Source organism: Plutella xylostella, chromosome 25 (genome assembly GCF_932276165.1).
Source record: "Plutella xylostella chromosome 25, ilPluXylo3.1, whole genome shotgun sequence".
Taxonomy (NCBI): Eukaryota; Metazoa; Arthropoda; class Insecta; order Lepidoptera; family Plutellidae; genus Plutella; species Plutella xylostella.
Window position 1 is genome coordinate 5375202 of NC_064005.1, and position 13412 is coordinate 5388613.

At 37.3% G+C, this 13412-nt stretch overlaps 1 protein-coding gene across 1 annotated transcript in view; it reads left to right on the plus strand.

Moving 5' to 3' along the window:
* The window catches only part of LOC105393796 (hemicentin-2), a 94351-nt gene that overhangs the window by 43741 nt on the left and 37198 nt on the right, over positions 1–13412 (plus strand). Inside the window, exons 3-4 of the mRNA XM_048630166.1 lie at positions 1601–1733; positions 4785–4993. Coding sequence (XP_048486123.1) covers positions 1601–1733; positions 4785–4993 — 342 coding nt within the window. The remainder of the gene's footprint in view (positions 1–1600; positions 1734–4784; positions 4994–13412) is intronic.

Here is a 13412-nt window from a genome sequence, read left to right on the forward strand (position 1 = left end):
ATGAACTCAACAAAATTCCTTGGGCTGCTAGGTATTTTTTTTATCTCGGTAATAAATTTTATTTAAAGCTTTCGTCTTGCTTTTAATTTCAATTGTAAATGTGGCGACTTAGTATTGTCATCAGCGGGCTTATGATGGTTTAACAAAAACTTTGTCTGAAGCTAAGACTAACGACCGTTATAAGGTGGCCAAGGGCTGCAGCCTTTTAGTAGGTTATATTGAATTAGTATTCATTATATTGATACCGTAGTATAGTATATTGATATAGTAGTTTTTCTCCCAGTGTTTGGTAAAGGTTAGCGTCCACCGCTAACATTTACCAAACACTGGGAGAAAAACAGTAATAAGCTAGTATACGAAATTTTCATTTTAGGATCATTTAGCGAAAAAATTACCAGCTGTAACATAAATTTTAGGGTTTATTCACCTACTAACGGAAAGGCTTATTTAGCCACGATCATCACATTGGTTTTAAAACTTTTAATCGGGAATTCTATAATTAAACCAACTAAATTTAAAACTTTTCTCTCGATTCCAAGTTGAAATTGAAAAACAATTTACAACGAAAGTTTACTGAGTTGTGAAATTCATTGAGGTATTTTTGAGGCTTGTTAATTTTCATAATAATTTGTATTACTAACTAACTATACTTAGTACATTATATAATCAGGGAAAATTGTTAAAAAAGTCTACTTTTCAGTTAGGTAAATAATAGTAATACTCAAGAAGGGTTTTAAATTTTACATATGATCATTATCACAATCACAACCCATCACATCTTCACTGCTGTTTAGGCCTAGTCCACCACGCGGGCCTAGCACGGTTTGGTGGACAGAAAACATAAATATTTTCATTGCACCCAATAAACCTAAAGTTGTTATTAATATTACTCGAGCGAATTAACTGTGCACCTGACTGACAAAAACCAGAGGTCATATTAAGTAGCTTTGGCGATCCAGGCGTGACCCCTGGATCTTGTTGGCCAGGTGCACAGTTAAATCGTACGAGTAGTAATTGGCATATTATGATCAACATCATCATCATATCCCCACTGCGGAGGCACGGGTCTCCTTTCAATGAAGGAAGAATTTAGGCCTACTTTAACACGCGGGCCCAGTGCTGATTGGTGGACCAGCTGAATATTTTTGTATAAGTAAATATTTTCAGCTTCGTGATCCGTCTCCCAACGTCTTCAACCTTTGTCCTGCGTCGAATTTCTACGTTCGGGATACGGTCCACTAGCGAGATGCCTAGCATAGAGATGGGCAGGGCATCTGGCAAGGCGGGAAGACGGCAGATGGACCAAGGCAGTGTCGGAGTGGTGGCCAAGGGAGGGACGGCGACCAGTCGGTAGACCGCCGACCCGTTGGTCCGATGACATTAGGAGGGTGACTGGACCAAACTGGATGAGTGTAGCACAGGACCGTGGGACTTGGCATAACATGGAGGAGGCATATACCCTGCAGTGGGTTGACATAGGCTGATGATGATGATGATGAAATATTTTCATTGCTTCCAATATCAGCAGCCATTACATTTTGTGTCTAAATAAAGTAGTTTTTGACAACAAGTTTACAAGGTTCTATTTCATTTGTTTCAGTGTCGACGGTGGACGTGGACGCGGTGCTGGGCCGCACGGCGGCGCTGCCGTGTGACGTCACGCCAGACACCAAGGAGGACCGAGTCTACATGGTGCTCTGGTTCCGGAAGAGCGGCGGGAAACCTATTTATAGGTATGTTTAGACATATTCATATGTCAATATTTATAGTTTATGTTAGGTACTAATCGTTATTTCGGCGTTCGGTCGTATAGTGGTATTTTATTCAGGAAAGTTATTTAGTAAACTGAGGCGGACATAGACGTAGGGTAACGTAACGTACCTAGGGACTACCCCAACTTTGAATGAAGCTATCGCAGCGTACAACTAAGATATTAATGTGAAATTTTCTTTATTCGGTAGGATATTATAATCTATTATCACTAGTATTTGTGCTAAAGCTTTAGTGTGGCCAGATTTTATTAAATTAAGACAAAAGTAAAAATGCTTGTTTTGACCCAAGGTACGTTACACGTTTGTACCTTGGGACACTGTTTCCTATAGCTTTGTACTATGGAAAATGCAAACTTCTAAATAACGCCTTATATCTCTGTTCTTATTGATTTACTGCATCTCTCTTCTGTCTAGTTTCACTCTGGCACAATTAAGAACAGAGATATAAGGCCTTATTTAGATGTTTGCATTTTCCATAGTACAAAGCCATAGGAAACAGTGTCCCAAGGTACAAATTTAATCGTGTCCCAAGGTACAAAAAAGCAATATTTAACCAAAATTTAAATATCTTTATTTTTAATTTAGGAATCTTTCAGATAATTGCCATGTCATAAAATTAAATAACTGAAAAGTTATACGTGACATCCATGTCTTTATTTTGAGCATGCCTCAATGAGATAAAGCAACACAAAAAACTATACAAAAGCTACTTTTGACTCCAAAAAACTTCATATTGTCTTCACCACACACTCGATGCTGGTATGATCACGAGACTCACTAGTTTTGCCAAGCGAGTAAAATACTATGCCTAGGGTAGAATTTTAATGTGTTTATTTAGCCGGTTTTTAAAATACAATCAATGTCCCGAGGTACAATTAAGCGTCCCAAGGTACGTTACGTTACCCTACCTAGTACCTACAGCTAGATACCACTTAGTACAGCATACATGCTCCCAAAAACTAAAGACGACATGAAAGTACGTACCTACCTACCTAATACACTCTCGCAAACAAAGTTGAAAACTCCACCTAATTAACACTAACAAAGTAGTAACAGGGAGCACAAAAAGGTCAAAGGTCAAACCACTTGGAACACACAAAAAGCGTGCCACCGCGACGCTGCGAAGATGACGCGTTTGACAAATGAGCATCGCGTCACGTCAAGTGATTCTCCTAATGAGCCCGCGCACGTCTTAAGTGTGTTTCGATGTAGGTAAGCACCGAGGATCCTACGTAATTGGATTGAGCTCAGCCTTGCCGGATCCTGTTAGTGAAGGCGCCTGCTTCGTTACATCTGGGAGAATGTTCCGTTTTTAAACGCGAACGCCGTTGACAGGCTTTGTCTTGTGACGTCACGTTGTGTTAGGTTGTGTGCTGCTGTGCTGAGCAATTACTGAACTGTGTTTTCTTGAATGGGACGGTTTTGTTTTTGGCCGTTTTACAAGATATAAAAGTTAAATTTATTTAAGAGTGCCAAGATTTAACATTTACGGTGTGACCGTATATATGAGCTACAAGTGAAACGGTGTTTAGCGCTGCTGTCAAATACTGTGCCTCTGCCAAATACCGGGCTAAAACAAAACGTTTTTGCATAACGTTGAAGATGGCACAATCCAATTTTTATAAGCCAATGCCTTCATTGTATACTAACTATTCCTATATACAAAATTATATGGGTATTTTACCTTCTTTAATAATATTAATCCCCGCTAATATATCTCATCAAGTATCTGGATTATGAACGGAAAAGAACAGTAAGCTGATGCGCGTACTTTGTTGGTTTCTATCCTTAATACGGTCACCGTCCAGTAATACTTATAAGATCCATTCTCCTTTGAATGAAGAACAGGAAATTCTTAATAAATCCAAGGCACCTTATGATTTTCTGGTAAATGATAAAAGACTGTAAGTACATTTGTAAGTCTAAGTACATTCATGAACGAAGATTGTTTCTTCAGGTGCACAATCAAATAAATAAGTGAACCGGGCAAAATGTAAGTCTTTTAAGTAGCAGTATATTCCAGCTAATATAATCCATCGGTTGGAGCCCGCGAAATTGCAATTATAAGTATCTGAAAGGCAATAAAGATAGCAGGGAACAACGATTTGCGGGATAATGCCGTCATAAAGGGCCTTCTTAAATTGCTGAAAACACCTGCCAGCGGTCATGGACGGTGGTTCAGTTTAAGATACCCTAAATGTAACATTAGCATTAGCAGTTATATTGAACACTTATGAAGCAGAATTTACAGCTGTGTACAGTCAGGGAAATCCAGCATTCGGCCCGATATCATAACTATATTTTATTCCGTCGTGATAGCTTGTATGTTTATCTGTATTGAACGGATGGGTTCGCTTCAAGCGGTTGTTAGCTTTAGCCCCAATTTCTCCATAGTCGGTTATCTAACCGACCAGAAATTGGTTCATCAATCATACGTCATCTCTATATAAAATTCTTGACATATGTGTCATAAGTCAACCACTAATACCTGGTTATGTTAAGCGACTTAGGAGAAATTGGCACTTAGTGTGATTACAAGCCGATTCCCTGATGCAGTAGGTAAATAAGAAGGAAAGGTTGAGGACTGCTCGTTGCTCGGTGACGCGTCATAACTCCCGTATATAGACGCATAAAAAAATCATAACAAACACTAGAGCTGAAACAGATTCGTCACCGTGATAAGAGAGGAGTTGATAAGTCATTAGAGGAGGCTTTTTAACAATAGCAATAATAGAAGACCTTAATAATCATAATTAAATTGAAGGCCACTCGCTTAGACCTAGTACAGTATACATTATACAATCACACGCATTTATCACGCATAAATCTCTTTAAGTACGCAAGCATAAAATAAACCTAATTTGCACGGAAATGTAATCGTTTGGCCGGTAGTACTAAATCTTTTTTTGCGTGCTGCCACCGCGTCTGTTATCTCAAACGACTGCCTTTTACTTCGGCAATTAGCCCTGAGACGTTGGCAGTAAGGTTTTTATTGGGGTGTTTTTGTTGCAGTTTCGACGTCCGCGGGCGGTCGTTCAACAAGGCTCTGCAGTGGTCCGACCCTGGAGCGTTTGGTCCGCGCGCGTACTTCGCTACCGTGGCGCGGCCGGCGTCGCTCACCCTCAACTCAGTCCAACTCGACGACGAGGGAACCTATCGATGTAGAGTTGACTTCAAAAACTCACCGACACGAAATTTTCAGATACGACTCACTGTCATTGGTACGTATTAGCATTTAGCATCCGTACACGGACAATACTAAGTATTTAATGTATCGGTGGCCGCGATTATAATTATAATAATGTCCCAAAGCGCTATTGTGTGCCTTGTCATGTTTGATTGGATTTGCATAACAGGTGATTAGGATGTGCAAACCTCTAATTAAAATGATGATTATCTATACGTTCGTACTAGCTTGTTCCATCAATATTTTGATTATATACGAAGTACTAATTAACATTTTACCGCATTCCGGGTTGTCGCACGCACGCGAAGGGTGGCTGTCGTTCGGTCATCTAATTATCGTAATTCACATTTCATGGAATAACTACAAGTTACTTTATATTAGTAAAGAGTAATTTAGTAAATACATGCTCTTTTTTATGTCATATACTCTCATAAAATTTATAAGTACATACATCACGATCATATTCTAGAACCAAGATTACCCATTCTTAAAATAAATCATTGCCAGAAAAACATCGGGTGACAACTGTTCTCCCACATAAAAAGTTAAATAAAAGCTTTTCACCATTACCTTACACCATGTCGAGGAAAACGAAATAAAAGAGTTCTTACTACGTCTTCGGAGAACAAAACGCGCCGAAAAACAAAAGGCCATCGTAAAAAAGAACGTCACCTTTCGCAGCCTTTCATCTTGATGAATATGAAAATTTTATTATAAGGGCCGGTGACAGAGAATCAATTTAGTCATTACCGGACTCTCAGGCAGCCGGCAGCCGCTGACGTCCGGCAGACAGTTTAATTATCCTGTCGTTTCGCAATCCTCTTCTATGACACCCTGTAGATAAAAACTTCACCAGATACGAGGCGGCGACAGATTGGAATTGCGATGCGATTAGAATAATACTTTTTTAATGGAAACCAGTTAGAGATGGAGTGATAGATGTTGTTAACAGATAATTAAATTAGCTACTTTCTGTCCGTTTCTTGGACCTGATCGTACCATTGTGAACATACTCTGTCGCGATTTCATTTAACTATTTATATGTGTAAACGCGAATATCTGAACTGTTAATAATTAATAACCGTGATTAGTACAAACATACTAATCACGGTGACGAACTGAATATGGGATATATCATAAACAAATTAGTTACTTATTTATTTATTTCGTTTATTTTCCAAAAACATTTTATAATAGGTACATAAGTTACGTTTAATATCACGCACACGTGATGACCGATCAGTCTAATAACCTGATCGTCTGAATGTCAAGGATAATCCTGATGTTCTTAGGGGTTTCACCCCAGTGGCCTCCAACCTCCCCTATAGCCACCCCGTGCCTCGCTAGCAGGGTTGTTCCCTGGGACTGATCACATGGGATTGTTTCCCTAGCTTCTTACACTGATCACATGGGATTGTTTCCCTAGCTTCTTACACTGATCACATGGGATTGTTTCCCCTGGCGCACTGAATATCTAATCTATCTATTATCACACGGTACGGGTACGGTATGTACTCGTACCTCCTTTAAACCTTACATTACCTCCTTAGTTTCCTTACTCATCATAAACACAATTGGTACATCAAGAAATCAAGTGTAGGTATAACTTATCAATCATAAACGAGATATAAAAGGTAAGTAGAAAGGTCACTTAGCTGCGCACTTGCAGTAACTGGCTGTTGTCTGAACCGGGCCATCACGCCCGCCTCGGCTCCCCGAGCCTGGGCGCCTCGGCTCCGCTCCGCGGGGTCCTCTCGCACCCACGTCGTTGATAACTCCCTCACTCTCCGTCTGCTCACCGCGGCTGCTCACAAAAAGTGAAAAGCGCTCCCGCGCTGCTCGTTTACGTGGATAAATTAGTCTACCCTCAACTCGCCGATATTAATATTAAGGCTCGTCTACACTCAGAATAATTATCTTGATTATTCTGTGAGTCGAAATCGGTACAACCACAGGTACAACTCCCGATAATTCGGGACACTCCCGCCGAGAGAAAAGTTTCTATGAGTGAGACGCTTTTACCTATTCTAATATAGGTCATAAGTATATGTATAGATCAGCCACCGACAAATTAGACCCTTCTAAAATTTTTCGTGTTTTGATTTTAAGTCTATATTAATGCCTGTTTCATTAATAAGCAATAAAGCATACATCAGTAGCAATCTCTAGTTTTGGCTCCTTTGCTACAAGTTCCTCAATTGCACTTCTCCTTTCGTACCATAACAACATTCCAGTAATTCAAGCAATTTTCTATTGCAAGTTATATTTGATACTTTTACTATGTGGCTTCTATTACAAATAATAGTTCATCCTATTTTTCTATTATCTTTTATTCTTACTACACCTCTTCTTGCATTTACATTTATTACTGATATCTGTCACATAACACACACGACTGTACCGTAATTTTCTGCTTTTAGTTATTTGTCCTGTTGACACTTGAGCACCCTAAATCTTAATACTCAATCAAACGATAATTTTAAATCAAATAAGAATTAGCAAACAAACTATTGTGACAGTTTACTCGGGAGCTGTAGCTGGCCTAGCCGAAACCAAGAGGTAATGCTCAAAGGTTCCACTCGAGAGAGCCACGCACAGAAACCTCGCCCCCTCTCTGAACAGAATAGAATAGAATACATCTATTTCAACACACAATAATGTATTCGGTGTCGACACGTCCCCCATAAAGCTAAATTAACGCTTGACACTAAACAATATAATCATGTCATATTCTTATAATTTATCTATATTATATTGTATTTATTGTTTGCTATTCTAAGGATATAAATATTAGTATCCCAAATGAATGTTCAATCTACAACAACTATATTAATCTCTTCATCTATAACCATACTCTAGCTCAATTTTATTGTTATGTATTTATGTTTTGGTATAAGTGGAGTGTTAGCTACTACAAACTATTATCTTGAACTACGTTCGAAGACCCTCCCCGGCACAGAAAAACTTTTAATTTGAACATCTAAGCCTTAGCTTTTATTATATAACAAGCATTAGAGTAAATTTCTGTGTATTGTAATATTTAATATTCTGTTACCTCCATCATTATTGTTATGCTTTCATATTGCCTTTGACAGTTAAAATGTTGAACCAACACCATGGTTCAAGGGCAAATATAGGAAGTTAACAGCAGTTCAAAGTTAACAATTGTGATTTGGTATTCGACTTATTACGTCGTTGCCCTATGGCAAGTTTGTTATCCATACGAGTATTCGTATAAAACAGTGCTAGTTATTATAGATTGGTAATGACAATAAATGCTAGCAAAACAACAAAATCCATTTTGTTACTGAAGGCATAGTGAAAGCAGGTATACTTATGTACGTCTGTCTGCCATAAAACATTAGCTTAGTAGTCATCAGACTCATTTTATTGTATGCCTGAACTTAAGGAGTGCTATCCTGTCTTTTCATCCCTTCATATTAGGATACCATTAAAGAATCTGTCTCTTTATCATTAACAGATTATGATATAAGTTTGGAAACATTCATTGCAACAAGTATTTGTAATATTTGGACCAAGTTGCCGGGAATATTATGTAATAGTAAACCCACATAAAAGTCAAGAGAAGTCCTGATCCTGATCTTGAATAAGATACTTTAGTATACCTAAACTGAGGCTAACTCTCTCTTGGTCTGACACTTGACTTGGTTATTATACAGAGTTTGATGACACGGTTAGTGATACACCGATACTGATGCTGATACTGGTACTGGTACTGATACTGATATGCAATTCTATATTCTGTCTATAGTTCTGTTCAACGTTCTATGAAAGTTCAGATGTATGGGTAGGTTCATTACTTATAAATTAGCTCAACCTTTCCAATTACAACGGGCACTGACTTTGCCACTGGCTCTGACTGTGACTCTGACTGTGACTCTGACTGTGACTCTGACTGTGACTCTGACTGTGACTCTGACTGTGACTCTGACTGTGAACAAGTATAGTAGTACCCATTCACTATAAAATGCACACAGGTCATCATTTGCATATCTGTTTATCTGCATTAGGGCATGCAGCACCGCAATACCGGGATCCCGTAATGCTGGGATCTCGGACAAACTTTACGCTTTGAAGTAACACCAGAATAGGACTCTTTTAGGCTATAAATAAAGCGATTAAGATATAGTTAGCCTTGTGTTCCTATATACCATGAAAGCCCTCTTGTTTCCAACCGTTTTATGCAGTTTTCGAACGTTGGAAATCTACTGTTGTCCATGCGTAAACGAAAATCAATGTTAAAAAATATATATTATAAAATATAAACTCTAATACTCAATTGTTGTAAGAAAAACTAAATTATTGCTTTTCTTGTTTAATTTGGTCCTATACGACCTTTAAACACAATATATGCCATTTATTACAATGAAGTCTAATACCGGCACTAATACCGGAATCCCGGTATTGAGTTGTAAACCGGAACTCAATACCGGCATTGGATTATCCCGTATTGGATGCCCCAATCTGCTTACCTTGGACTAAGGAGTTCTTATCTTATCTTATAATTACATAATATTTCAGTTACATCCCCATTGGGCCTCAAATATTCATTTCATGTATTGACACTAAAACACAGCAACAAAAGACTATGTACCTCATGTACCTACATGTGTTGCACATATTCTATCTATCCTTCTTCAAGCCTAATACATAGTACGTAAGCACCAGTTTGCACATCCGTTCTCTAGTTAGGTAAGTACTCCATATTTAACATGAACATTGTTAATCTTTAATTTTAATTGAGACTTAGGTACCCTTTTGCTTCAACACTCAACACTCACACTACTTAAACTTCTGACTTATACAACGTTCTTCTGATATAACATCTGTATGTTAAGGAAACATAAAGAGGATTACCGTACATCTGTCTATTGAATTCTTCTTCCATTTGGTGACGTACGTACGTAGTAGTACGTACCCATGTATATCTAAATATAATTCTGTTCTTACGTAGGTACTTTACTTTATGAGTACCAATACCACATGCTAGTTAAGGTCATGTGCATTATATGTATACAATTATACATTGTATACCACACATAATTGGATTCTAAAACTGATATAAAATCTAAAAATATTGCAGATCTCAATAAAAGGGTTTTGTTTATACTACTTGGTTATCCATACTATTTACCTATGGCAAACTTGTTTTGAAAACTATTTTGGATTCAAAATAACGTGAATCTGAATTTAATCTTTGTTGACTGATTTAAGTCTGTGGTAGTCTCTATGTCTTATATCTAACGTTCCTCTATATCAGTACTGTTATAATCATGGATTTAAGATCACGTTTCGTGAAGTAAAACTCTAAATTAATAATCGATCTACTGTACCAACATGATATGTATCACTAAGATTTTGATAGTTACTTTGTAGGTATTCCACATTGTCAATGAGTAGTCCAGATTTACTTCTTAACTAGATCTGAATTCTTATTTCTTAATAGCATTGCTTTTGCTGCAACTGGGCTATTTTACGTGCTATTACTAGAATGTTGTAACATTAATCATAGCAGAACTTTCATAAAAATGACAAATTTTTCGACAGATTTGAATATTAGCTAAATAACTCATTTTATTTTAAAAATATGGTGAATACCACATACCACAATGCAACGTTCTGAATGACTGACTTAACTTGGTCTCTCTGTATAGGCAACTTACTGTTACTGATAGGTCATAACATGCAACCATGCAAGTGTTGTCGCGCTACTTTATTACTTGTGTTATAATTCTCACAGCTATAACGACACTAATCAACTTCATCTCACATACAACTGTTTCAACTTTGATGAAACTGAAACTACTTATTTTCCTCTCGGACTCATTGACTAACACTTCTGAGATCACTCTTGATCCTTTAAATTATATGATTACTATAAAAATTCTATAAGGTATATATCTTGTTTACGTTGGCACGTGATTGCGTGCCCCAACTTGGTACTTATATGCAAAGAAAAAGAATAGTCTTTGTTAACCCAGTACATAATATATATCTAATTTCAACTGAGTATATAAATTTTACAGTTTGTTTTCCTTTACCTTCAGAAACTTTAGGTTGAAGGTACAGTACTTCAGCAACTATACAGACATATGTTACGTCTGGTCTGCTTGAGAAGAAAATCGCAAGAATTTATCTGAAATTTTACAATGCTACGATATATGTAAGTATACGTAAGTTTTCTCAGTAAGAGTACCGGTTTCAATACAATGACAGTTCAAACATTCTTAACATTACTGGGCACAATGTGAATCATTTTCATTTTTAAGAGGAGATTCATTCTCCGATATTGGCCACCCTGCTTGGGTATTAATAACCAAAAATGTTCTTTGATTTATAAGCTAAGTACTTTAAATTCTGATCCTTTTCTGAGTCGCTCCTTGGTTAAGGCCATTCACTTGTAACTAAAGTTTAACGCTTACTGAAATCTAAACATTTTAAAGTTCACATTGCACTAAAGTAAGACATACATTTAACTTCTTAATAACTTGAAGCTTTATATTATAAAGTATAACTTCAGAGAACAGTATATACATGGGTATAATCTTCGTTAGCTGACAACTTCACTATTCATATTCGGTACTTTTTTTTTTAATTAAATTACTTGACTCCATGTCAAGAGATTAATCTTGACCGTCTAAGTTCAGTGGAACTCCTGTATGTGCACGAGCAGCGTGGACTGCGCCGTGGCGGCCGACCTCAGACTACTGATATACTTAGTACAAGTTCTACCAACTTTCACGATATCGAATTCTAATATCCTCGAATTATTAATCCGACGAGAACTATAAAATGTTTGGTAATAGGCAAACTGTTCCTTTCGAACATCTGGTATAGGTATATTCTTTAGCTCATAGCTTTTCAACTGGTTATTCTAAATTTCAAGGGGTAGGTACCCACAAGCAAGAGCATCACCTGAGTCTGTACTACTTATCATCAAATCAAAATAATATTTTCTGGGAAATCCTTCATTAAACTGAACCATATTCAATAGGCAATAAAAAACAAATTTCTTTGCAAATTATTTAGACTGCAACAATGTAACATAACAAAGAAACGGGCGGTGGCGCCAGCGCGGGCGCCTGTTGTCTACTCGCCTCGTACAGTTAGCTTACTGTGACTTGCTCCTTTACAAGTTTCATTTCACTATAAAATTGTAGAATTTGTGCTTCATTTATCAAGAATAGCATTAACTATGTAACATCTATGCAGTCCAATAACTTGTAAGCAACCACTTGATTGTCCCGATGGCGTCTAATTCAATCACTTAATATCTTAATCTGAACAATAATAAGTGCCAAGAGTAAATTACTCACACACGCTATGATAAATCACTCAAAAATTCACTAAATATTACTCAGGGAAAAATATATGCTGAGTGAACAGATTGAAGTCTACAATACTCATTATCTAAAAGACACATTTCGGTGAAAGGACTGTACCATCACATTATTTCAGTATCATAACTAATAAATTCAATTCTGACTTCGCTCATTTGCAAATTTAGATTTGATCAATTGCTAACTGCAAACTGGCATACTGCAAATTCCAATCATAATCCTCTCAGATATCGTATGCCATGCACTACTGGAAGTATCTTGTCAATATAATGTCACGCTACTCTAAAAGCGACTCTAATGCATGTATCATTTAAAATATCATAGGTTTACTTCAATTTATACTTGTAATTTCATCAAATACTCAATAAGCGATGCTCAAATAAGTCAAATACTACTGACTTACTTACTAATACACCTACACCAAACTAATTTACTTGTAGGTATCTTAATCTTTATGTGTATATTTTCAATAAAACCTCTTACGAGTCTCAAGAATAGTCCCCAATTTCTATCAAACAACTTAACTTTTCACTGGTGAATGTTTATAATGGGATTTTAAAATATATTTACTTGTATTTCGCAAAACCCTTGTCAGGGTAAATTTAAATTTGCTCGCAAATCAAAAAAGCTGTAACACTGGACTCAGATCCCAGCATCTCCACCATGTCGCGATTTCATTTAACTATTTATATGTGTAAACGCGAATATCTGAACTGTTAATAATTAATAACCGTGATTAGTACAAACATACTAATCACGGTGACGAACTGAATATGGGATATATCATAAACAAATTAGTTACTTAATATCACGCACACGTGATGACCGATCAGTCTAATAACCTGATCGTCTGAATGTCAAGGATAATCCTGATGTTCTTAGGGGTTTCACCCCAGTGGCCTCCAACCTCCCCTATAGCCACCCCGTGCCTCGCTAGCAGGGTTGTTCCCTGGGACTGATCACATGGGATTGTTTCCCTAGCTTCTTACACTGATCACATGGGATTGTTTCCCTAGCTTCTTACACTGATCACATGGGATTGTTTCCCCTGGCGCACTGAATATCTAATCTATCTATTATCACACGGTACGG